The 26,484-nt window shown below is 49.1% G+C and overlaps 1 protein-coding gene across 2 annotated transcripts; it reads left to right on the top strand.

The window, feature by feature from the left end:
* Window positions 1-359: 359 nt before the first annotated feature.
* Window positions 360-26,484, top strand: LOC115181473 (FH1/FH2 domain-containing protein 1; the record flags this gene model as incomplete). Of its 2 annotated transcripts, XM_029743353.1 has the most annotated exon segments (12): window positions 360-503; window positions 4,933-5,138; window positions 7,831-8,583; window positions 8,877-9,032; window positions 10,180-10,362; window positions 10,974-11,093; window positions 13,238-13,399; window positions 14,283-14,473; window positions 18,199-18,391; window positions 20,079-20,253; window positions 21,431-21,607; window positions 26,111-26,484. In XM_029743353.1, coding segments are annotated over 12 exon segments (2,543 nt in total), but the record flags the coding sequence as incomplete, so codon positions are not given.

The raw sequence follows: 26,484 nt of genomic DNA, 5'->3' as shown, positions 1-26,484 counted from the left end.
CTCCCCTCCCTCTCCCTCTCTCCCTCCCTCTCTCTCTCTCTCTCTATCCCTCCCTCCATCTCTCCTCCTCCCTCCCACTCTGGCCACTTCAGAGCCTCTCTGCCTCTGCCACACACTCAGACAAGTGAAAAGACTTTAGCAGAGCAGGGCAGAGGGCCTTTCACAATGAAGTTGAATGTGAGTCTTGGGGGGTATTTCTCTGGAGTACATTCACTGGCATTATGCTCTGCCAGTAACATTTCAAATGGAAATTCACTCATACATTATTTAAAATGTAGTTGATTCAGTTGTGAATGTTTTTACTTATTGTTTTTGTTATTTGTCTGTGTGTGTCTGTGTGTGTCTGTGTGTGTCAACAGCTCCATTCCAGGCCAGTGGTTCAGAAACAGAGCCCCAGCCGGAGCTCCACGCAGGGGAGCAGGTCTCAGGAGAGACTGGCCCCATCCAGAGCGCCCTGGAGCAGCCTCACCCAGCAGACACCCAGGCGACCCATAATGATCCAGGCAAGAGATTAACATCCAACCCTCCTTCTAAATCTACTGTCTACTGGCTGTATGTTGTACAGGGACCAGCCTGTCTACTGGCTGTATGTTATACAGGGACCAGCCTGTACAGGGACCAGCCTGTCTACTGGCTTTATATTATACAGGGACCAGCCTGTCTACTGGCTGTATGTTATACAGGGACCAGCCTGTCTACTGGCTGTATGTTATACAGGGACCAGCCTGTCTACTGGCTGTATGTTATACAGGGACCAGCCTGTCTACTGGCTGTATATTATACAGGGACCAGCCTGTACAGGGACCAGCCTGTCTACTGGCTGTATATTATACAGGGACCAGCCTGTCTACTGGCTGTATATTATACAGGGACCAGCCTGTCTACTGGCTGTATATTATACAGGGACCAGCCTGTCTACTGGCTGTATGTTGTACAGGGACCAGCCTGTCTACTGGCTGTATATTATACAGGGACCAGCCTGTACAGGGACCAGCCTGTCTACTGGCTGTATATTATACAGGGACCAGCCTGTACAGGGACCAGCCTGTCTACTGGCTGTATATTATACAGGGACCAGCCTGTCTACTGGCTGTATATTATACAGGGACCAGCCTGTACAGGGACCAGCCTGTCTACTGGCTGTATGTTATACAGGGACCAGCCTGTACAGGGACCAGCCTGTCTACTGGCTGTATGTTATACAGGGACCAGCCTGTCTACTGGCTGTATATTATACAGGGACCAGCCTGTCTACTGGCTGTATATTATACAGGGACCAGCCTGTCTACTGGCTGTATGTTATGCAGGGACCAGCCTGTACAGGGACCAGCCTGTCTACTGGCTGTATATTATACAGGGACCAGCCTGTACAGGGACCAGCCTGTCTACTGGCTGTATGTTATACAGGGACCAGCCTGTCTACTGGCTGTATATTATACAGGGACCAGCCTGTACAGGGACCAGCCTGTCTACTAGCTGTATATTATACAGGGACCAGCCTGTCTACTAGCTGTATATTATACAGGGACCAGCCTGTACAGGGACCAGCCTGTCTACTGGCTGTATATTATACAGGGACCAGCCTGTACAGGGACCAGCCTGTCTACTGGCTGTATATTATACAGGGACCAGCCTGTCTACTGGCTGTATATTATACAGGGACCAGCCTGTCTACTGGCTGTATATTATACAGGGACCAGCCTGTCTACTGGCTGTATGTTATACAGGGACCAGCCTGTCTACTGGCTGTATGTTATACAGGGACCAGCCTGTCTACTGGCTGTATATTATACAGGGACCAGCCTGTCTACTGGCTGTATATTATACAGGGACCAGCCTGTACAGGGACCAGCCTGTCTACTGGCTGTATGTTATACAGGGACCAGCCTGTACAGGGACCAGCCTGTACAGGGACCAGCCTGTCTACTGGCTGTATGTTATACAGGGACCAGCCTGTACAGGGACCAGCCTGTCTACTGGCTGTATGTTATACAGGGACCAGCCTGTCTACTGGCTGTATATTATACAGGGACCAGCCTGTCTACTGGCTGTATATTATACAGGGACCAGCCTGTCTACTGGCTGTATGTTATACAGGGACCAGCCTGTACAGGGACCAGCCTGTCTACTGGCTGTATGTTATACAGGGACCAGCCTGTCTACTGGCTGTATGTTATACAGGGACCAGCCTGTCTACTGGCTGTATGTTATACAGGGACCAGCTTGAAAGTGTGTAGTTTGTTTCCAAAATGGTGGACTGGGACCCACTGTTGGGTTGGTGGATGATGTCTGATGGGTTTCAGTAGAGTTACAGTCAAGGTTGTGGCTACAAACATTCCTTCGGTAATCTGGGTCACAACTGAAAACCAGAGGTTTGTCAACCACTACCATAGGTTGTACCTGCAGATGAACTGAATTCAATAGAGATCAAGATAGTTGAGGGCAGCGACGCTCTGTCCGGTCCTCCAGCGACGCTCTGCCCGGTCCTCCAGCGACGCTCTGCCCGGTCCTCCAGCGACGCTCTGCCCGGTCCTCCAGCGACGCTCTGCCCGGTCCTCCAGCGATGCTCTGCCCGGTCCTCCAGCCTCGGAGGGCAGCGACGCTCTGCCCGGTCCTCCAGCGACGCTCTGCCCGGTCCTCCAGCGACGCTCTGCCCGGTCCTCCAGCGACGCTCTGTCCGGTCCTCCAGCGACGCTCTGCCCGGTCCTCCAGCGACGCTCTGTCCGGTCCTCCGGACTCGGAGGGCAGCAACACTCTGTTGTGGAATGCTCATATCCAGTAGCTAATTTCAACCCAAAATATTTTATTTTTGTCTGGCTTTGAAGATAACGAGGGGGGGGCAGATTCCATCTCTTCCTTCCCTGGTGGCCAGGAGACAAATGACCCGGTCCTAAACAGTCTGGGGCTGCGCCCCAAATGTCTCCCTATTCCCTTTAGAGTGCACACTACTGTTGACCAGAGGACCAGGGCCCCAAAGGCTGTTTGGTCTAAAGTAGTGCCCTTACGGCCCCCAACGTCCCTCCAGGACCCAAGACTAGCCCAGTTAGGATGGGTTAGACATGTCAACTGTTTATACTAATAGATGACGATCTGGTTTCCCTTTTCCTGTTCTGATCTGGCAGGGAACGTGCTGCGATGCAGAGGGCAGGGTCGATGGTGAGGAGTGTTGTTCTCCGCCCCAAATGCCACCCTAGTCCCTATATAGTAAGCTACTTTTGTCTAGAGCTATGGGACCTGGTCAAATGTAGTGCACTAAATAGAGCCCTCAAATTGAACCGCTGACATATTTCATTGTTCCCCCCTAATCAGGGCCTGATTTAGACCTGGGACACCAGGTGGGTGATTCCCCTCTAATCAGGGACTGATTTAGACCTGGGACACCAGGTGGGTGATTCCCCCCTGTAATCAGGGACTGATTTAGACCTGAGACACCAGGTGGGTGAAACCCCTTCTAATCAGGGACTGATTTAGACCTGGGACACCAGGTGGGTGATTCCCCTCTAATCAGGGACTGATTTAGACCTGGGACACCAGGTGGGTGATTCCCCCCTGTAATCAGGGACTGATTTAGACCTGAGACACCAGGTGGGTGATTCCCCTCTAATCAGGGACTGATTTAGACCTGGGACACCAGGTGGGTGATCCCCCCTGTAATCAGGGACTGATTTAGACCTGAGACACCAGGTGGGTGATTCCCCTCTAATCAGGGACTGATTTAGACCTGGGACACCAGGTGGGTGATTCCCCTCTAATCAGGGACTGATTTAGACCTGGGACACCAGGTGGGTGATCCCCCCTGTAATCAGGGACTGATTTAGACCTGAGACACCAGGTGGGTGATTCCCCTCTAATCAGGGACTGATTTAGACCTGGGACACCAGGTGGGTGATCCCCCCTGTAATCAGGGCCTGATTTAGACCTGGGACACCAGGTGGGTGATTCCCCTCTAATCAGGGACTGATTTAGACCTGGGACACCAGGTGGGTGATCCCCCCTGTAATCAGGGACTGATTTAGACCTGGGACACCAGGTGGGTGATTCCCCTCTAATCAGGGACTGATTTAGACCTGGGACACCAGGTGGGTGATCCCCCCTGTAATCAGGGACTGATTTAGACCTGGGACACCAGGTGGGTGATTATTAATGACCAGGTAGAACAGACCACCAGCAGGCTCCAGACAGCGTAGGGTCAGAGTTGAACAGGGTACCCAATAAGAGAACTTGCTTTAGATGGATTGCGTCTGCGTGTGAAGAGTGTTTTGCAGTAGAAGGAGAGGCAGAGGGACGCTGGTTGTCAGCGGATGGGTTAGTGTTGCTATCGCTGCCAGTATGGTTTCCTGTTAGGATCTACTGAGGAACTGAGCTCGCATGTCGGCCAGTTCAGAGGGAAGATTTCCTCTTTTTTTTTTTTTTTCATGTTCACGTTGTATTGACATCCTGTTATAGAGTGCAGGAAAAGAGAATAGGTTTCTATTGCATTTTGAAATGCCATGTTGTGTGGATCTATGGCTTTCCTGACCTGTGAAAGATGTGGCTACAACAACATAGCATGGAGTTGCTGTAATTTTGGAGTTGCTGTAATGTCAAAAATCGGAAATAAAACAATCCAGAAATGTTCCATACAGCACAAAAAGCTTATTTCTCTCAAATGTTGTGCACAAATTTGTTTATATCCCTGTTAGTGAACATTTCAGCCCTTTGTCAAGATAATCCATCCACCTGACAGGTGTGGCGTATCAAGTAGCTGATAAAACAGCATGATCAATACACAGGTGCACCTTGTGCTGGGGACAATTAAAAGGCCACACAACACAATGTTACAGATGTCTCACGTTAGGGAATGTGTAATTGTCATGATATATATATATATATATAATGCTATGTTTGTGAATAGGATGATCGTAACATGCGGTTGTCCTTCCTGTCCTGTAGGTGTCAGTGTCCAACAGAACACCCTCTCCAATGAGAAGAAGTTCATGCTGAACATGCTTTACGCCAAGAACTCCTCGGCCGGTCCCCTGAAGAGCCCGTCAGGCACCGACCCTGACCCCGAGGAGAGCCTCTCCGGAGAGCCAGAGGACCACAGAAGGTTGGGCAGGGCTGGTAGCAGTGTGAAGGAGCGTCTATCTAACCTCAAGGTAGGAATTAATTAGTGTCGGGGGGTTTTTTTTCAATCAAATGTTCTGACTTTATTGAACAGATAGAGGAAGACAGTGGGGATCTGTTCTGACTTTATTGAACAGATAGAGGAAGACAGTGGGGATCTGTTCTGACTTTATTGAACAGATAGAGGATGACAGTGGGGATCTGTTCTGACTTTATTGAACAGATAGAGGAAGACAGTGGGGATCTGTTCTGACTTTATTGAACAGATAGAGGATGACAGTGGGGATCTGTTCTGACTTTATTGAACAGATAGAGGATGACAGTGGGGATCTGTTCTGACTTTATTGAACAGAGAGAGACAGTAAGACAGTGGGGATCTGTTCTGACTTTATTGAACAGACAGAGGGGAAGATACAGAGAGGTTGTGTGAAGGTTGTCTGGCTACCCAAACTCCTTGCTCAGACAAATGCTAGGCCACGCCCACGGACGTCAGATACTTATCCGCAATGAGTTTGGATCCGAGTACCTCCCCGACCAATTTCTAGAACGTGAACAAATTCTAACTGTTCTGATTGGTCCTAGAAACCAATGGGTTTGAGCCAGAGCCCGAACACACGTGAGTAAAGCAGCGTTTTGAAAATTGTCATTATTTTTTGATACTCTGATTGGTTAGAGATGATCCAATCGCTGATGACTTTTTGTACAACACCCCTTTTTTTTCTCCCCAAATCCGTGGTATCCAATTGGTAGATACAGTCTTGTCTCATCGCTACGACTCCCGTACGGACACAACCCAACCAAGCCGCTCTGCTTCTTGACACAATGCCAGCCGCACCAATGTGTCGGAGGAAACAACCGTACACCTGGCGACCTGGTCAGCGTGCGCTGCGCCCGGCTCGCCACAGGAGTCGCTAGAGCGCGATGGGACAAGGACATCCCTGCCGGCCAAACCCTCCCCGAACCCGGACGACGCTGGGCCAATTGTGCGTCGCCCCAATGGGCCTCCCGGTCGCGGCCGGCTGCGACAGAGCCTGGACTCGAACCCAGGATCTCTAGTGGTACAGCTAGCGCTGCGATGCAGTGTCTTAGACCGCTGCGCCACTCGGGAGGCCCCAACACCCCTCACATTTTGACGTCACCGCAAACGACTTCAACGATGGCAGTCTCAGACTGAAGTATGTAGCGAACGTAGAACAACGGAATAATTCAGTTTGAGTCGTCAGGCAAGTGTCAAGTAGGCCAGATTCAAACCCATAGCGGCTAGACATGAGGCTTGAAACTGTGGGTGGGACTGCCACACCACCCTAGGTAGGACTGTTACACCACCCTAGGTAGAGTAGACATGAGGCATGAAACTGTGGGTGGGTCTGTGCACACCACCCTAGGTAGAGTAGACATGAGGCCTGAAACTGTGGGTGGGTCTGTGCACACCACCCTAGGTAGAGTAGACATGAGGCCTGAAACTGGGACTGTCACACCACCCTAGGTAGGACTGGTACACCACCCTAGGTAGAGTAGAGATGAGGCCTGAAACTGTGGGTGGGACTGCCACACCACCCTAGGTAGGACTGCCACACCACCCTAGGTAGGACTGGTACACCACCCTAGGTAGGACTGGTACACCACCCTAGGTAGGACTGGTACACCACCCTAGGTAGGACTGGTACACCACCCTAGGTAGGACTGGTACACCACCCTAGGTAGGACTGGTACACCACCCTAGGTAGGACTGGTACACCACCCTAGGTAGGACTGGTACACCACCCTAGGTAGGACTGGTACACCACCCTAGGTAGGACTGGTACACCACCCTAGGTAGGACTGGTACACCACCCTAGGTAGGACTGCCACACCACCCTAGGTAGGACTGGTACACCACCCTAGGTAGGACTGGTACACCACCCTAGGTAGGACTGGTACACCACCCTAGGTAGAGTAGAGATGAGTTTAAGTCTTTCAGAATCTGTTAGTTGATGGGTGCTAGCTGGGGCCGATTAATCGAGAAATAGAAGTTTGTATTTTTTTCATAAGTAAATAGGTTAATAAATAAACGTTTTTCACTTCGAAATATAGTAAATTGAGACTGATCTATAGCAGAGATGAACACATGCTGACTGATCTATAGCAGAGATGAACACATGCTGACTGATCTATAGCAGAGATGAACACATGCTGACTGATCTATAGCAGAGATAAACACATGCTGACTGATCTATAGCAGAGATGAACACATGCTGACTGATCTATAGCAGAGATGAACACATGCTGACTGATCTATAGCAGAGATGAACACATGCTGACTGATCTATAGCAGAGATGAACACATGCTGACTGATCTATAGCAGAGATGAACACATGCTGACTGATCTATAGCAGAGATGAACACATGCTGACTGATCTATAGCAGAGATGAACACATGCTGACTGATCTATAGCAGAGATGAACACATGCTGACTGATCTATAGCAGAGATGAACACATGCTGACTGATCTATAGCAGAGATGAACACATGCTGACTGATCTATAGCAGAGATGAACACATGCTAACTGATCTATAGCAGGGGGAGGAAGCTGAATTAAAAAACAGCATTGTGTTTATTTTAATTTAAACTCATATCTGTCCAGCTTATGGAAAATATCATTCAAATTTTCAATCTTTCGATTGCCACATTTTGTAATCGATCCAGATAGCCTTGATGAACTAACTGGTCGTTTTCCCCCAGGCCCACCAGGCCCAGCCTCTACCCAGCGAGGACAACAGTTCCAGGAGGGCAGAGCTGCAGGGTCTGGGTGGCAGTGCCCAGGCAGCGCGAGCCAGGCTGGCAGAGGAGCAGCAGCACCGGCGTGTCCGTCCCCAGTACAGCATCGACGCAGAGACCCACTCCCGAAACCTAGAGAGAGCCCAGATGACCCCTCTGACCAGGGACAGACAGACGGACGCCTGGGACCTGCTCCAACCCAGCTCCAAAGCTCTGAAGATTAAAGACCTGGACTTCTCTGACCTCATGGAGGAGGAGGATATAGATGTTCTGGACGTGGATGTCTTTGATGTGGGTGTTGGTCGGGCCGGTGGTGGTGGTGTCCCACCTCCTCCTCCACCTATGCCTGGACTAGCCTCCGCTCCTCCTCCTCCTCCACCTCCTCCTCCTCCCGGGGCTCCGTGTATGAGTCCCCCTCCTCCTCCACCACCTCCCCCACCGGGTGGAGGTCTCTGCTCCTCTCTTCCTCCACCTCCTCCTGGAGCTCCACCTCCGCCTTTCTCCTCCTCTTCCTCCCAGCTTCCAGACCCGGCCTTTGCCAAGAAGAGAAAGACGGTCAAGTTGTTCTGGAAAGAACTCAAACAGTCAGACAGTCCCAGGAAGTGTAAATTCGGACGCGGGACGGTGTGGGCGTCGCTGGATAAGGTCACCGTGGATACGGCCAAGCTGGAACACCTGTTTGAGTCCAAGGCCAAGGAGCTCCCCGTGGCTCTGAAGGTGAGGGGGATTTACATCAGCTCAGAAATCAAAAGATCAGATTCCATGTGTTTTTGTTGCTGTTTACACATGAAGGAAAATATCAGATATGCCTAAATAATTGGCAAAAGATGTAAATTGGACTGCCTGTGTAAACTATGTAAAGCTGTCTCAAGTACTGTAAAGCAGGAATGAAGTAAAAGCAATATTAACTGTATTCTCTGTTGGTGAATTGACTGGAGAATTGACTGCTTAATTAACAGGTGAATCGACTGGAGAATCGTAAATCATTTCTATGTGGTTCGTCCCTGCAGAAAGGAGCAGAAGTGAAGAAGGCAGAGATGCTGGTGTTAGATCCTAAGAGGAGCAACGCCATCAACATCGGAATGACCGTACTACCGGCGGTCCACGTCATCAAGACCGCCGTCCTCAACTTTGACGAGTTTGCCATCAACAAGGAAGGCATCGAGGTGATACTGTCTTTCCACCACTGGGTGGAGCTGTTACCGTTACAGTTAAAACTGAACGGGATCTGTAGGGCTGTTTACACCAGGATCAGTGCATTCTGACATAGAGCATCAGTGACCTGCGAAGGGTTCAGGTGGAGAGGTACACTAGTTCTCTAGTGTAGTTGAATTCATGTTTACTGTCAACGACGGTATACCTGAAAATCTCTCTGTCAACAAAGCACCTTTTTTTTTAATAACCAAAATGTCTACTACTCAAACTTTCTTAGTCCTCTGATTTTCCTTTCTCTGTGGTACAAATCTATGACTCCAGTCCTTTTTTCCAGTCATCCCTCTCTCTCTTCCTCTAGAAAATCCATGCCTCCAGTCATCCCTCTCTCTCTCTTCCTCCTCTAGAAAATCCATGCCTCCAGTCCTCCCCCTCTCTCTTCCCCCTCTAGAAAATCCATGCCTCCAGTCACCCCCCTCTCTCTCTTCCTCCTCTAGAAAATCCATGCCTCCAGTCCTCCCCCTCTCTCTCTTCCTCCTCTAGAAAATCCATGCCTCCAGTCCTCCCCCTCTCTCTTCCTCCTCTAGAAAATCCATGCCTCCAGTCATCCCTCTCTCTCTTCCTCTAGAAAATCCATGCCTCCAGTCATCCCCCTCTCTCTCTCTTCCTCTAGAAAATCCATGCCTCCAGTCATCCCCCTCTCTCTTCCCCCTCTAGAAAATCCATGCCTCCAGTCCTCCCCCTCTCTCTTCCCCCTCTAGAAAATCCATGCCTCCAGTCCTCCCCCTCTCTCTCTTCCTCCTCTAGAAAATCCATGCCTCCAGTCCTCCCCCTCTCTCTTCCCCCCTCTAGAAAATCCATGCCTCCAGTCATCCCCCTCTCTCTCTTCCTCCTCTAGAAAATCCATGCCTCCAGTCCTCCCCCTCTCTCTTCCTCCTCTAGAAAATCCATGCCTCCAGTCCTCCCCCTCTCTCTTCCCCCTCTAGAAAATCCATGCCTCCAGTCCTCCCCCTCTCTCTTCCCCCTCTAGAAAATCCATGCCTCCAGTCCTCCCCCTCTCTCTTCCCCCTCTAGAAAATCCATGCCTCCAGTCCTCCCCCTCTCTCTCTACCTCCTCTAGAAAATCCATGCCTCTAACTCTAGTCATCTGTTGTCTTGTAGAAAATCCTGACGATGACTCCTAGTGAGGAGGAGAAGCAGAAGATCCAGGAGGCTCAGCTGGCCAACCCCGACGTCCCCCTGGGCTCAGCAGAACAGTTCCTCCTCACCCTGTCGTCCATCAGTGGCCTCAGCGCTCGACTACAACTCTGGGCCTTCAAACTCAACTATGAAACCCTGGAGAAGGTAGGATCAGGGGGGGGGGGTCCGTATTCCTAAAGCATCTGGCCTTGGATGCAGTCTGTTAAACTAGTCTCATTATGGAATAGTCCTCGTGCCTCATTCAGAAACTGATCTGGGCCCAGGCTAGTGTTCTGCTAGTCTCATTATGGAATAGTCCTCGTGCCTCATTCAGAAACTGATCTGGGCCCAGGCCAGTGTTCTGCTCTCATTATGGAATAGTCCTCGTGCCTCATTCAGAAACTGATCTGGGCCCAGGCCAGTGTTCTGCTCTCATTATGGAATAGTCCTCGTGCCTCATTCAGAAACTGATCTGGGCCCAGGCCAGTGTTCTGCTCTCATTATGGAATAGTCCTCGTGCCTCAATCAGAAACTGATCTGGGTCCATGGAATGTGGAACCATGAGTATCCTACATCTCCAGTCATCATGTGCATCACTAGTGTAGTGGACTGTGAATCCTCACTGACTGCCGAGCCTGTTTGATGCAGTTTGTTTCCCCCTGAATGTCGTTCATCTCTTCGTCTCTGTACAGGAGATAGCTGAGCCTCTCTTCCCCCTGAATGTCGTTCATCTCATCCCTCATCCTCGTTCATCTCTTCTCTTCGTCTCTGTACAGGAAATAGCTGAGCCTCTGTTCGACCTGAAACTAGGCATGGAGCAGCTCGCCGAAAACAAAACCTTTAAGCGCATCCTAGCAACGCTTTTGGCCATTGGAAACTTCCTCAACAATACCAGTGTAAGTGTCCTCCTCCTCCTCCTCCTCCTCCTCCTCCTCCTCCTCCGTCCCAAATGGAACCCTGTTCCCTGTATAGTGGTGCACTACTGTTGACCAGGGCCCATAGGGCTATATAGGGCATTAGGAATGTAAAGCCTCGTATCGTACAACAATGTAAAAATATCACCTCAAGTGGACTAGCAAGTGTGCATGAACCCGCCCACCTGAGGAGCGGTATTTTTCACACATCTACTTCCTGTGTTTGAGGTGGGGGGCAAAAAACATCTACTTCCTGTGTTTGAGGTGGGGTGCAAAAAAACATCTACTTCCTGTGTTTGAGGTGGGGGGCAAAAAAACATCTACTTCCTGTGTTTGATGTGGGGTGCAAAAAACATCTACTTCCTGTGTTTGAGCTGGGGTGCAAAAAACATCTACTTCCTGTGTTTGAGCTGGGGTGCAAAAAACATCTACTTCCTGTGTTTGAGGTGGGGTGCAAAAAACATCCACTTGTCACTTAACGTTACGACCGTGGAAATGTTTGTCGAAAAACACCCCGGAAATGGTGTCAATGGAAAACGTTTGTCTTTCCCGTTGAATCAGAACGGTAAAGCTTAGTCAGGGATTTAACACGTCGTCTCCACATCACATGACAAGAAAGAACTTTATTTCATTTTGTTGGAATTAAAAAAAAAGAAATTAGTAATTTAATACAGTTGAAATGTTTGTTAATTTAATAATATATGCAAATCAAATACACCTGGTGTATTTATGCAAATGAGGCACAAATAATGTTCTTTATTTTAACACAAAATATACAAAAATATACCTGATACAATAAAATGTGTGTGTGTGTGTGTATATATATATATATATGAGTGCATATTTTTTTTCTCAATATTTGACAATAAATTCAATACCTCAATTCCCACCAAAATCCCTTAAACTCCCATCAGTATTTGTGTTATAATTCAGTTAATAATTGTTAGATTATAAAAGTTTGTAAAAGTTTGTAGAATCTTCATCCAACTGTTGCCTTTTATTGGAATAGTTTTTATACACTTTGTTTTAACAATTTCAACGAGTGAAAAGATTAGATTGAACCCACAGTTAATACAGGAACTGCGTGCTGTCTGGAGCAGGAAGCTTTAACGCCTTGGTACAAATCACCTGCCTTATGGCTTCACAATGACTTGGCTTCACAATGACTTGGCTTCACAATGACTTGGCTTCACAATGACTTGGCTTCACAATGACTTGGCTTCACAATGACTTGGCTTCACAATGACTTGGCTTCACAATGACTTGGCTTCGCAATGACTTGGCTTCGCAATGACTTGGCTTCGCAATGACATGATTTGACTTCGCAATGACATGATTTGACTTCACAATGACATGATTTGACTTCACAATGACATGATTTGACTTCACAATGACATGATTTGACTTCACAATGACATGATTTGGCTTCACAATGACTTGGCTTCACAATGACTTGGCTTCACAATGACTTGGCTTCACAATGACTTTGAGTTGGTTAAGCTGGTTAGAAGATGTTTATCCTGAAGGGGGAAACGGCTCAGGAGGGTATATTTACTGTTTATTGTTCGATGGGTTGATGTAGTTTTGAGTCTAATGTAGTTAACCTCTGACTGACTGTCTGTCTGATTTCCTGTCTGCCTGTCTGTCTGATTTTCTGTCTGCCTGTCTGATTTTCTGTCTGCCTGTCTGTCTGATTTTCTGTCTGCCTGTCTGTCTGATTTTCTGTCTGCCTGTCTGTCTCTCTCTGTCACCCTCCCTCTGGCTCTCTCTCTGTCCCCCCTCCCCCTCTCTGTCCCCCCTCCCCCTTTTTGTCCCCACTTTCTGTCCCCCTCCCCCTTTCTGTCCCCACTCTCTGTCCCCCCCCTCTCTGTCCCCCTGGCTCTGTCCCTCTGTCTGTCCCTCTGTCTGTCCCCCCCCTCTCTGTCCCTCTGTCTGTCCCCCCTGGCTCTGTCCCTCTGGCTCGGTCTCTCTCTCTGTCCCCCCTGGCTCTGTCTCGCTGAACCCTCCCTCTCTGTCCCTCTGTCTGTCCCCCCTGGCTCTGTCCCCCCTGGCTCTGTCCCCCCCTGGCTCTGTCCCCCCTGGCTCTGTCCCTCTCTCTGTCCCCCTGGCTCTGTCTCTCTCTGCAGGCTAAAGGTTTTGAGCTGAACTACTTGGAGAAGGTAACGGAGGTGAAGGATACGGTCCACAGACAGTCTCTGCTCCATCACACCTGTAACTTCATCGTAGACAACTACACGGACACCTCCGACGTCTATTCCGAGATCCCCTCAATCACACGCTCTGCTAAAGTAAGACTCCCTGAAAGACGGACGGACGGACGGACGGACGGGGGGCGGCCTGGGTAAAAGTAGTGCTCTATGGAAACCAATGACTCTGCTTCGCCCCCCCCCCCCCCCCCCACAGATTCATGGGATTTAAATATAGTTTGATCTAGTTTAATTAGGACAGGCTTATTTGTGTTGTAGGTTCTATGAAGCAGCAAAAAATCAGATCAACATTTTATTAGTCACATGCGCTGCATACAACAGGTGTAGTAGACCTCACAGTGAAATGCTGAATACAACAGGTGTAGTAGACCTTACAGTGAAATGCTGAATACAACAGGTGTAGTAGACCTCACAGTGAAATGCTGAATACAACAGGTGTAGTAGACCTCACAGTGAAATGCTGAATACAACAGGTGTAGTAGACCTTACAGTGAAATGCTGAATACAACAGGTGTAGTAGACCTTACAGTGAAATGCTGAATACAACAGGTGTAGTAGACCTCACAGTGAAATGCTGAATACAACAGGTGTAGTAGACCTCACAGTGAAATGCTGAATACAACAGGTGTAGTAGACCTTACAGTGAAATGCTGAATACAGCAGGTGTAGTAGACCTCACAGTGAAATGCTGAATACAACAGGTGTAGTAGACCTCACAGTGAAATGCTGAATACAACAGGTGTAGTAGATCTCACAGTGAAATGCTGAATACAACAGGTGTAGTAGACCTCACAGTGAAATGCTGAATACAACAGGTGTAGTAGACCTCACAGTGAAATGCTGAATACAACAGGTGTAGTAGACCTTACAGTGAAATGCTGAATACAACAGGTGTAGTAGACCTCAGTCTGTCCCCGGCCGTCCCTCTGTCTCCCCGGCCGTCCCTCTGTCTCCCCGTCTCCAGGTGGAGTTTGAGCAGCTGTCAGATAACCTGGTTCAGCTGGAGAGGAAGTGTAAGACATCGTGGGACAATCTGAAGGTGATGTCTAAACACGAGACCAAGGCTGTCCTGAAGAACAAGTTGACCGACTTCCTTAAAGATTGTACAGAGAGGATCATCATCCTGAAGGTGGTGCACAGACGCATCATCAACAGGTGACACACACACACACACACACACTGGACACACACACACTGGACACACACACACACACTGGACACACACACACACACACTGGACACACACACAAACACTGGACACACACTGGACACACACACACACACTGGACACACACACACACACACACTGGACACACACACAAACACTGGACACACACACACACACACACACACACACACACACACACACACACACACACACACACACACACACTGGACACACACACACACACACACACACACACACACACACACACACACACACACTGGACACACACTGGACACACACACACACACACTGGACACACACACACACACACTGGACACACACACACACACACTGGACACACACACACACACACTGGACACACACACACACACACACACACTGGACACACACACACTGGACACACACACACTGGACACACTGGACACACACTGGACACACTGGACACCACACACACACACACACTGGACACCACACACACACACTGGACACCACACACACACACTGGACACCACACACACACACACTGGACACCACACACACACACACTGGACACCACACACACACACACTGGACACCACACACACACACACTGGACACCACACACACACACACTGGACACCACACACACACACACTGGACACCACACACACACACACACACTGGACACCACACACACACACACACACTGGACACCACACACACACACACTGGACCCACACACACACACACTGGACCCACACACACACACACTGGACCCACACACACACACACTGAACCCACACACACACACACTGGACACCACACACACACACTGGACACCACACACACACACTGGACACCACACACACACACACTGGACACCACACACACACACACTGGACACCACACACACACACACTGGACCCACACACACACACACTGACCCCACACACACACACACTGGACCCACACACACACACACTGGACCCACACACACACACACTGGACCCACACACACACACTGGACCCACACACACACACACTGGACCCACACACACACACACACACTGGACCCACACACACACACACACACTGGACCCACACACACACTGGACACACACACACACTGGACACCACACACACACACACACACACACCACACACACACACACACTGGACACCACACACACACACTGGACACACACACACACACTGGACACACACACACACACTGGACACACACACACACACACACACTGGACACACACACACACACACACACTGGACACACACACACACACTGGACACACACTGGACACACACTGGACACACACACACACACTGGACACACACTGGACACACACACACACACTGGACACACACTGGACACCACACACCCACTGACACACACACACACTGGACACACACACACACACACACACCACACCACACACTGGACACACACACACACACACACACGGACACACTGGACACACACACACCCACACACACTGGACACACACACTGGACACACACACTGGACACACACACACTGGACACACACACACTGGACACACACACACTGGACACCACACACACACACACTGGACACCACACACACACACACTGGACCCACACACACACACACTGGACACACACACACACACACTGGACACACACACACACATTGGACACACACACACACACTGGACACACACACACACACTGTACACACACACACACTGGACACACACACACACTGGACACACACACACACACACACACACACACACACTGGACACCACACACACACACTGGACACCACACACACACACTGGACACCACACACACACACACACACACTGGACACCACACACACACACACACACACGGACACCACACACACACACTGGACACACACACACACACACACACACACTGGACACACACACTGGACACACACACACACACTGGACACACACACACACACACACACACTGGACATACACACACACACACACACTGGACACACTGGACACACACTGGACACACACACCACACGGACACACACACACACACACACACACACACACACACTGGACACACACACACACACCCACCACCACCACACACACACACTGACACACACACCACACTGGACACACACACACACACACACACACTGACACACACACACACACCACACACACTGGACACACACACTGGACACACACACACACACACACACACACACACACACACTGACACACACACACACACACACACTGGACACACCACACACTGGCACACACACACACCACACACTGACACACACCACTGGACACCCACACACACACACTGGACACACACACACACTGGACACACACACACTGGACACCACCACCCACACACACACACTGGACACACACACACCCTGCACACACACACTGGACACACACACACTGTACACACACACACTGGACACACACACACACACACACTGGACACACACACACACACACACTGGACAACACCCACTGGACACCACACACACACTGGACACCCACACACACTGGACACCACACACACACACTGGACACACACACACACACTGGACACCACACACACACACTGGACACACACACACACAATCACACACACACAACACACACTGGACACACACACACACTGGACACACACACACACTGGACACACACACACACACACACTGGAGACACACCACACACACACACACACACACACTGGACACACACACACACACTGGACACACCCACACACACACACTGGACACACCACACACACACACTGGACACACACTGGACACACACTGGACACACACACACTGGACACACACACACACACCGGACACACACACTGGACACACACACACACACACACACACACACTGGACACACACACACACTGGACACACACACACACACACACACACACTGGACACACACCCACTGACACACACACACACACAACCACACACACACTGGACACGCACACACACACACACTGGACACGCACACACCACACACACACTGGGGACACACACCACACACACACACTGGACACACACACACACACACACACACACACACACACACACACACAACACACACTGGACACACACACACACACTGGACACACACACACACACACTGTACACACACACACACACACACACTGGACACACACACACACACACACACACACACACTGGACACACACACAGGGCCCTAAACGTGGAGCCTTTTCATAACAAACCACATTCACTGAGACACATAAACAGGAAAGAGGATTTCTAGTTGAATGATGATGTAGGTCATTGGCTTACATGACGGAAAATCATTCCATACTTCTAACTACAACCGTACACATGAAATATCCCCTTACCCTCTAAAACCTCTCTCTCCCCCGCTCTCCCCTCTTTCTCTCTCCCTACCCCTCTCTCTCTCTCGCTCTCTCGCTCTCTCGCTCTCTCGCTCTCGCTCTCGCTCTCTCTCTACCCCTCTCTCGCTCTCTCTCTACCCCTCTCTCGCTCTCTCCCTACCCCTCTCTCGCTCTCTCCCTACCCCTCTCTCGCTCTCTCCCTACCCCTCTCTCTTTCTCTCTCTTTCTCTCTCTTTCTCTCTCTCTCCCTCTCTCTCTACCTCTCTCTCTCCCCCTCTCCCTTCTCTCTCAGGTTCCATTCCTTCCTGCTGTACCTAGGTCAGCCATCCTACTCTGTTCGGGACACTAAAGTGACCCACTTTTGTAAGATTATCAGTGAGTTTTCTCTGGAGTACCGGACCACCAGGGAGAGGGTCCTGACCCAGAAACACAAGCGGGCTACCCACAGGGAACGCACCAAGACCAGGGGAAAGATGATCACTGAGGTGGGTCTGGGGCGTAGGTCTGGGGCTGGGGGTAGAGGGTGGGGGTAGGGGTAGGGGGTAGGTCTGGGGGTAGAGGGTAGGGGGTAGGGGGTAGGTCTGGGGGTAGAGGGTAGGGGGTAGGGGTAGGTCTGGGGGTAGGTCTGGGGGTAGAGGGTAGGGGTAGGGGGTAGGTCTGGGGGTAGAGGGTAGGGGTAGGGGGTAGGTCTGGGGGTAGGTCTGGGGGTAGAGGGTAGGGGGTAGGGGTAGGTCTGGGGGTAGAGGGTAGGGGTAGGGGGTAGGTCTGGGGGTAGGTCTGGGGGTAGAGGGTAGGGGGTAGGGGTAGGTCTGGGGGTAGAGGGTAGGGGGTAGGGGTAGGTCTGGGGGTAGGTCTGGGGGTAGAGGGTAGGGGTAGGGGGTAGGTCTGGGGGTAGAGGGTAGGGGTAGGGGGTAGGTCTGGGGGTAGAGGGTAGGGGTAGGGGGTAGGTCTGGGGGTAGGGGTAGGGGGTAGGTCTGGGGGTAGAGGGTAGGGGTAGGGTAGGGGGGAGGGTTAGGTCTGGGGGTAGAGGGTAAGGGTAGGGTAGGGTGTAGGGTAGGGGGTAGGGGTAGAGGGTAGGGGGTAGGGGTATGGCTTGGACTAGGGGTAGGGTGTAGGGTAGGGTGTAGGGGTATGGCTTGGACTAGGGGTAGGGGGTAGGGTGTAGGGTAGGGGTATGGCTTGGTCTGGGGTTAGGGTGTAGGGTAGGAGGTAGGGGTATGGCTTGGTCTGGGGCTAGGGGTAGAGGGTAGGGTAGGGCTAGGGGGTAGGGGTAGAGGGTAGGGGGTAGAGGGTATGCTTGGTCTGGGGCAAGGGGTAGAGGGTAGGTTTGGGGCTAGGGGTAGGGGGTAGAGGATAGGGGTAGGGTGTAGGGTGTAGGGTAGGGATAGGGGGTAGGGGATAGGGCTAGGGTGTAGGGTAGGGGGTAGAGGATAGGGCTAGGGTGTAGGGTAGGGGTAGGGGGTAGAGGATAGGGCTAGGTCTGGGGCTAGGGGGTAGAGGGTAGGGGGGGTGGTAGAGCAAGATTAAACCACACTATGGCTTTATTAAACCACACTATGGCTTTATTAAACCTGGCTTTATTAAACCTGGCTTTATTAAACCCCACTATGGCTTTATTAAACCCCTCTATGGCTTTATTAAACCTGGCTTTATTAAACCCCACTATGGCTTTATTAAACCTGGCTTTATAAACCACACTATGGCTTTATTAAACCTGGCTTTATTAAACCTGGCTTTATTAAAACTGGCTTTATTAAAACTGGCTTCACACATTGACATTTTCTCATTTAAAATGCAAAGTGGATTTCAGAAGTCATTACACTCCTCCTACCTTTTACACCAGTGTCTGAATCCATGCTGCCTCTCTTCCTCCCTCTCCCTCCCTCCCTCTCCCTCCCTCTCCCTCCCTCCCTCTCCCTCCCTCTCCCTCCCTCTCCCTCCCTCCCTCCCTCCCTCCCTCCCTCCCTCTCTCCCTCCCTCCCTCCCTCTCCCTCCCTCCCTCTCCCTCCCTCCATCTCTCTCTCCATCTCTCTCTCTCTCTCTCTCTCTCTCTCTCTCTCTCTCTCTCTCTCGCTCTCTCTCTCTCTCTCTCTCTCTCTCTCTCTTGCTCTCTCCCTTCCTCCCTCCCTCTCTCCTCTCTCTCCTCCCTTTCTGTCCCACCCCCCCTCTCAGACGGAGAAGTTCTCTGGTGCGGTCTCTCCCCAGTCCCAGGACAGCCCCTCCCTTGTCTCCAGGCCTGTAGATCCAGAACCGGCCCAGGAGGAGCATGAGAACATGAAGAACATGCTCAACATCTCCAGCAGTACCGACCACCAGGGGAACCTGCGCCGCAACCGGGGCTACCGCAGTAAGACCCCCAGAGATGCAGACACACAGATACACTCACCCAGCAGGACCTCTGTCTGCTAACATGGTGCTAACCCAGGAATGGGTTGGTATTTCAGGCATAATGAAGCATAATAAATCTCTACATCCCAGCAGTCTCTGGAGGGTTATAAATAAATATACTGCTCAAAAAAATAAAGGGAACACTTAAACAACACATCCTAGATCTGAATGAAAGAAATAATCTTATTAAATACTTTTTTCTTTACATAGTTGAATGTGCTGACAACAAAATCACACGAAAATAATCAATGGAAATCCAATTTATCAACCCATGGAGGTCTGGACATTGTGTTTAAGTGTTCCCTTTATTTTTTTGAGCAGTGTATATATATATATATATATATATGCTGCCTCTCTCCCTCCCTCTCCCTCCCTCTCTCTCTCTCTATATATATATATATATATATATGCACACGACCGTTGAAAAGTTTGGGATCACTTAGAAATGTCCTTGTTCATGAACGAAAAGCAACAAAAAAAATATGCCCATTTTTTAAAATAACATCAAATTGATCAGAAATACAGTGTAGACATTGTTAATGTTGTAAATGACTATTGTAGCTGGAAACGGCTGATTTTGTAATGGAATATCTACATAGGCGTACAGAGGCCCATTATCAGCAACCATCACTCCTGTGCTCCAATGGCACGTTGTGTTAGCTAATCCAAGTTTATCATTTTAAAAGGCTAATTGATCATTAGAAAACCCTTTTGCAATTATGTTAATACAGCTGAAAACTGTTGTTCTGATTAAAGAAGCAATAAAACTGGCCTTCTTTAGACTAGTGATCCTAACAGACGTAAGACAGGGAATTTTTACTAGGATTAAATATCAGGAATTGTGAAAAACTGAGTTTAAATGTATTTGGCTAAGGTGTTTGTAAACTTCCAACTTCTTCAACTGTGTGTATTTGTAAGTTTGATTTGATTTCGTCCCCATTTTAAATAAAGTTTGATTTGATTTCGTCCCCATTTTAAATAAAGTTTGATTTGATTTCGTCCCCATTTTAAATAAAGTTTGATTTGATTTCGTCCCAATTTTAAATAAAGTTTGATTTGATTTCGTCCCCATTTCAAATAAAGTTTGATTTCTTCCCCATTTTTTTAAATAAAGTTTGATTTGATTTCGTCCCCAGGTCTAGGCCCAGTTTGTCCATCCCAGATGTCTGTGGCCAAAGAGGACAGTGCCAGCTCCCAGGACGATGCTACGGATGAGATCATGGATCGCCTAGTCAAGTCTGTTACCAGGAACCCCGCGGAGAGACCGTCCAGCCCCAAGACACGCAAACGCTCCCGGCTCAACAGGAAGTCGTGTGAGTGCTACAACACAGAGAGGAATGGGCCTTTAAGTAGACCAGAGCCAGTTGTTGAATCGATCTCTTCATCTAAATAAACTCTCTCTCTGTTTCTTCACGTGTTATTTCCGCAAGTGACCCTCTCTAAATCAAATCAAATCTAATTTATTTATAAAGCCCTTCTTACATCAGCTGATGTCTCAAAGTGCTGTACAGAAACCCAGCCTAAAACCCCCAAAACAGCAAGCAATGCAGGTGTAGAAGCACGGTGGCTAGGAAAAACTCCCTAGAAAGGCCAGAACCTAGGAAGAAACCTAGAGAGGAACCAGGCTATGAGGGGTGGCCAGTCCTCTTCTGGCCGTACTGCCCTCTCTAAATGTAGAGAGGCTGCCGTACTGCCATCTCTAAATGTAGAGGCTGCTGAACTGCCATTCCATACAGATCCCACCGTTCATCACTAGTCTGGATCCATTGTAGGTGTGCAGGCTTTTGTTCAAGCCCAGCACCTAATTAAAAAAATATATATATTTATTTTACCTTTATTTAACCAGGTAGGCCAGTGAGAACAAGTTCTCATTTACAACTGTGACCTGGCCAAGATAAAGCAAAGCAGTGCGACACAAACAACAACACAGAGTTACACATGGAATAAACAAAACGTACAGTCAATAACACAATATGACAACAATTCACCTGATCAAGGTCTTCAATCTGGTCTGTTCCAGTTACAGTAGAGTTTGGCTGGAACAAAAGGCCTCCACTCTGTAGTCCTACTAGACAAGGCTTGGTGACTACTGTCTCCCGTCCACTCTGTAGTCCTACTAGACAAGGCTTGGTGACTACAAGGCTTGATGACTACAAGGCTTGGTGACTACTGTCTCCAGTCCACTCTGTAGTCCTACTAGACAAGGCTTGGTGACTACAAGGCTTGATGACTACAAGGCTTGGTGACTACTGTCTCCAGTCCACTCTGTAGTCCTACTAGACAAGGCTTGGTGACTACTGTCTCCCGTCCACTCTGTAGTCCTACTAGACAAGGCTTGGTAACTACAAGGCTTGGTGACTACTGTCTCCCGTCCACTTTGTAGTCCTACTAGACAAGGCTTGGTGACTACTGTCTCCAGTCCACTCTGTAGTCCTACTGGACAAGGCTTGGTGACTACTGTATTCTGTCCACTCTGTAGTCCTACTAGACAAGGCTTGGTGACTACAAGGCTTGATGACTACAAGGCTTGGTGACTACTGTCTCCAGTCCACTCTGTAGTCCTACTAGACAAGGCTCGGTGACTACTGTCTCCCGTCCACACTGTAGTCCGACTAGACAAGCCTTGGTGACTACTGTCTCCCGTCCACTCTGTAGTCCTACTAGACAAGGCTTGGTGACTACAAGGCTTGGTGACTACAAGGCTTGGTGACTACTGTCTCCAGTCCACTCTGTAGTCCTACTAGACAAGGCTTGGTGACTACTGTCTCCCGTCCACTCTGTAGTCCTACTAGACAAGGCTTGGTGACTACAAGGCTTGGTGACTACTGTCTCCAGTCCACTCTGTAGTCCTACTAGACAAGGCTTGGTGACTACAAGGCTTGGTGACTATTGTCTCCCGTCCACTCTGTAGTCCTACTAGACAAGGCTTGGTGACTACTGTCTCCCGTCCACTCTGTAGTCCTACTAGACGAGGCTTGGTGACTACTGTCTCCCGTCCACTCTGTAGTCCTACTAGACAAGGCTTGGTGACTACTGTCTCCCGTCCACTCTGTAGTCCTACTAGACAAGGCTTGGTGACTACTGTCGTCCATCTTGATCTCATTGTACTTCTACCACCAGTACCTGAAAAGGGTCAAGGCTAGACGGTGTGACGCCACTGAGGGATAAGCCCTTTTGTCCCTGTCTGTGTCTCTTTGTCCTTGTGTGTCCATCCACAGCATGATGTGTGTTCATAACAGAGCTTTATCTAGACAACAGAGCGTTATCTCCTTGGGCCCATAATATCTCTGTTGTTTGTTCCTCTCTAAAGATATTTACATACCCAGGGTTTTATATCCTCCCAGGGTTTTATATCCTCCCACAAATGAAGAACAGATTTCTGTTCTGTTTTCAACTGACATCTCAGTAAAGTGAACAGGAACCTTCACAAAATGAAGATGTGACATCATCCAAAATGGCACCCTATCGGGCTCTGGTCTATAGTAGTGTACTATATAGGGAATAGGGCTCTGGTCTATAGTAGTACCACTATATAGGGAATAGGACTCTGGTCTATAGTAGTACCACTATATAGGGAATAGGGCTCTGGTCTATAGTAGTGTACTATATAGGGAATAGGGCTCTGGTCTATAGTAGTACCACTATATAGGGAATAGGGCCCTGGTCTATAGTAGTACCACTATATAGGGAATAGGGCTCTGGTCTATAGTAGTACCACTATATAGGGAATAGGGCTCTGGTCTATAGTAGTACCACTATATAGGGAATAGGACTCTGGTCTATAGTAGTACCACTATATAGGGAATAGGGCTCTGGTCTATAGTAGTACCACTATATAGGGAATAGGGCTCTGGTCTATAGTAGTACCACTATATAGGGAATAGGACTCTGGTCTATAGTAGTACCACTATATAGGGAATAGGGCTCTGGTCTATAGTAGTACCACTATATAGGGAATAGGGCTCTGGTCTATAGTAGTACCACTATATAGGGAATAGGGCTCTGGTCTATAGTAGTACCACTATATAGGGAATAGGGCTCTGGTCTATAGTAGTACCACTATATAGGGAATAGGGCTCTGGTCTATAGTAGCACCACTATATAGGGAATAGGGCTCTGGTCTATAGTAGTACCACTATATAGGGAATAGGGCTCTGGTCTATAGTAGTACCACTATATAGGGAATAGGGCTCTGGTCTATAGTAGTACCACTATATAGGGAATAGGGCTCTGGTCTATAGTAGTACCACTATATAGGGAATAGGGCTCTGGTCTATAGTAGTACCACTATATAGGGAATAGGTCTCTGGTCTATAGTAGTACACTATATAGGGAATAGGGCTCTGGTCTATAGTAGTACCACTATATAGGGAATAGGGCTCTGGTCTATAGTAGTACCACTATATAGGGAATAGGGCTCTGGTCTATAGTAGTACCACTATATAGAGAATAGGGCTCTGGTCTATAGTAGTACCACTATATAGGGAATAGGGCTCTGGTCTATAGTAGTACCACTATATAGAGAATAGGGCTCTGGTCTATAGTAGTACCACTATATAGGGAATAGGGCTCTGGTCTATAGTAGTACCACTATATAGGGAATAGGGCTCTGGTCTATAGTAGTACCACTATATAGGGAATAGGGCTCTGGTCTATAGTAGTACCACTATATAGGGAATAGGGCTCTGGTCTATAGTAGTGTACTATATAGGGAATAGGGCTCTGGTCTATAGTAGTACCACTATATAGGGAATAGGGCTCTGGTCTATAGTAGTACCACTATATAGGGAATAGGGCTCTGGTCTATAGTAGTACCACTATATAGGGAATAGGGCTCTGGTCTATAGTAGCACCACTATATAGGGAATAGGGGTCTGGTCTAAAGTAGTGCACTATATAGGGAATAGGGCTCTGGTCTATAGTAGTACCACTATATAGGGAATAGGGCTCTGGTCTATAGTAGTACCACTATATAGGGAATAGGGCTCTGGTCTATAGTAGTACCACTATATAGGGAATAGGGCTCTGGTCTATAGTAGTGCACTATATAGGGAATAGGGCTCTGGTCTATAGTAGTACCACTATATAGGGAATAGGGCTCTGGTCTATAGTAGTACCACTATATAGGGAATAGGGCTCTGGTCTATAGTAGTGCACTATATAGGGAATAGGGCTCTGGTCTATAGTAGTACCACTATATAGGGAATAGGGCTCTGGTCTATAGTAGTGTACTATATAGGGAATAGGGCTCTGGTCTAAAGTAGTACCACTATATAGGGAATAGGGCTCTGGTCTATAGTAGTCCCACTATATAGGGAATAGGGCTCTGGTCTATAGTAGTACCACTATATAGGGAATAGGGCTCTGGTCTATAGTAGTACCCCTATATAGGGAATAGGGCTCTGGTCTATAGTAGTACCACTATATAGGGAATAGGGCTCTGGTCTATAGTAGTACCACTATATAGGGAATAGGGCTCTGGTCTATAGTAGTGCCACTATATAGGGAATAGGGCTCTGGTCTATAGTAGTACCACTATATAGGGAATAGGGCTCTGGTCTATAGTAGTACCACTATGGTACTACTATAGACCAGACCTCCTGGACCGGTGGGTGGGGTGGGGGGGTAACCTTCTGGACCGGTGGGGGGGGGGGGTGTAACCTCCTGGACCGGTGGGGGGGGGGGGGTAACCTCCTGGACCGGTGGGTGGCGTGAAATGGAAATGTGTTTTTTTTATCCCTGAGACGGTGCGTTGGCGTGGTAACGTGTGTGTGTTGTTCTCATCTGGTTTGACGTGGTGTTTCTGTGTGTTGCAGTGAGGAGGACTCTGAAGAGCGGACTAAGTGTCGACGTGGTTCAGGCTCTGGGACTCAGCAACAAGACTGGTGACAAGCTCTGAACACACAGAGACACACAGACCGACTGAAACGGAGTACTACCACACACACACACACACACACACACACACACACACACACACACACACACACACACCAGCAATGAAGAGGAAGGATGAAGTCATGCCACTACCAAGGGCCTGGATCTTAGAAAGTCCTGATTTGACATAAAGAAGAGACAGTACATGTAGAAAGGACTTGCTGGTGCTGACTACAGTCCCGTCCCCCCCCCCCAGAAGAGACAGTACATATAGAAAGGACTTGCTGGTGCTGACTACAGTCCCCCCCCCCCC

Source organism: Salmo trutta, unplaced genomic scaffold (genome assembly GCF_901001165.1).
Source record: "Salmo trutta unplaced genomic scaffold, fSalTru1.1, whole genome shotgun sequence".
Lineage (NCBI taxonomy): Eukaryota > Metazoa > Chordata > Actinopteri > Salmoniformes > Salmonidae > Salmo > Salmo trutta.
The sequence above is the reverse complement of the archived record's forward strand: the minus strand, read 5'-3'. Positions and strand labels throughout refer to the sequence as shown.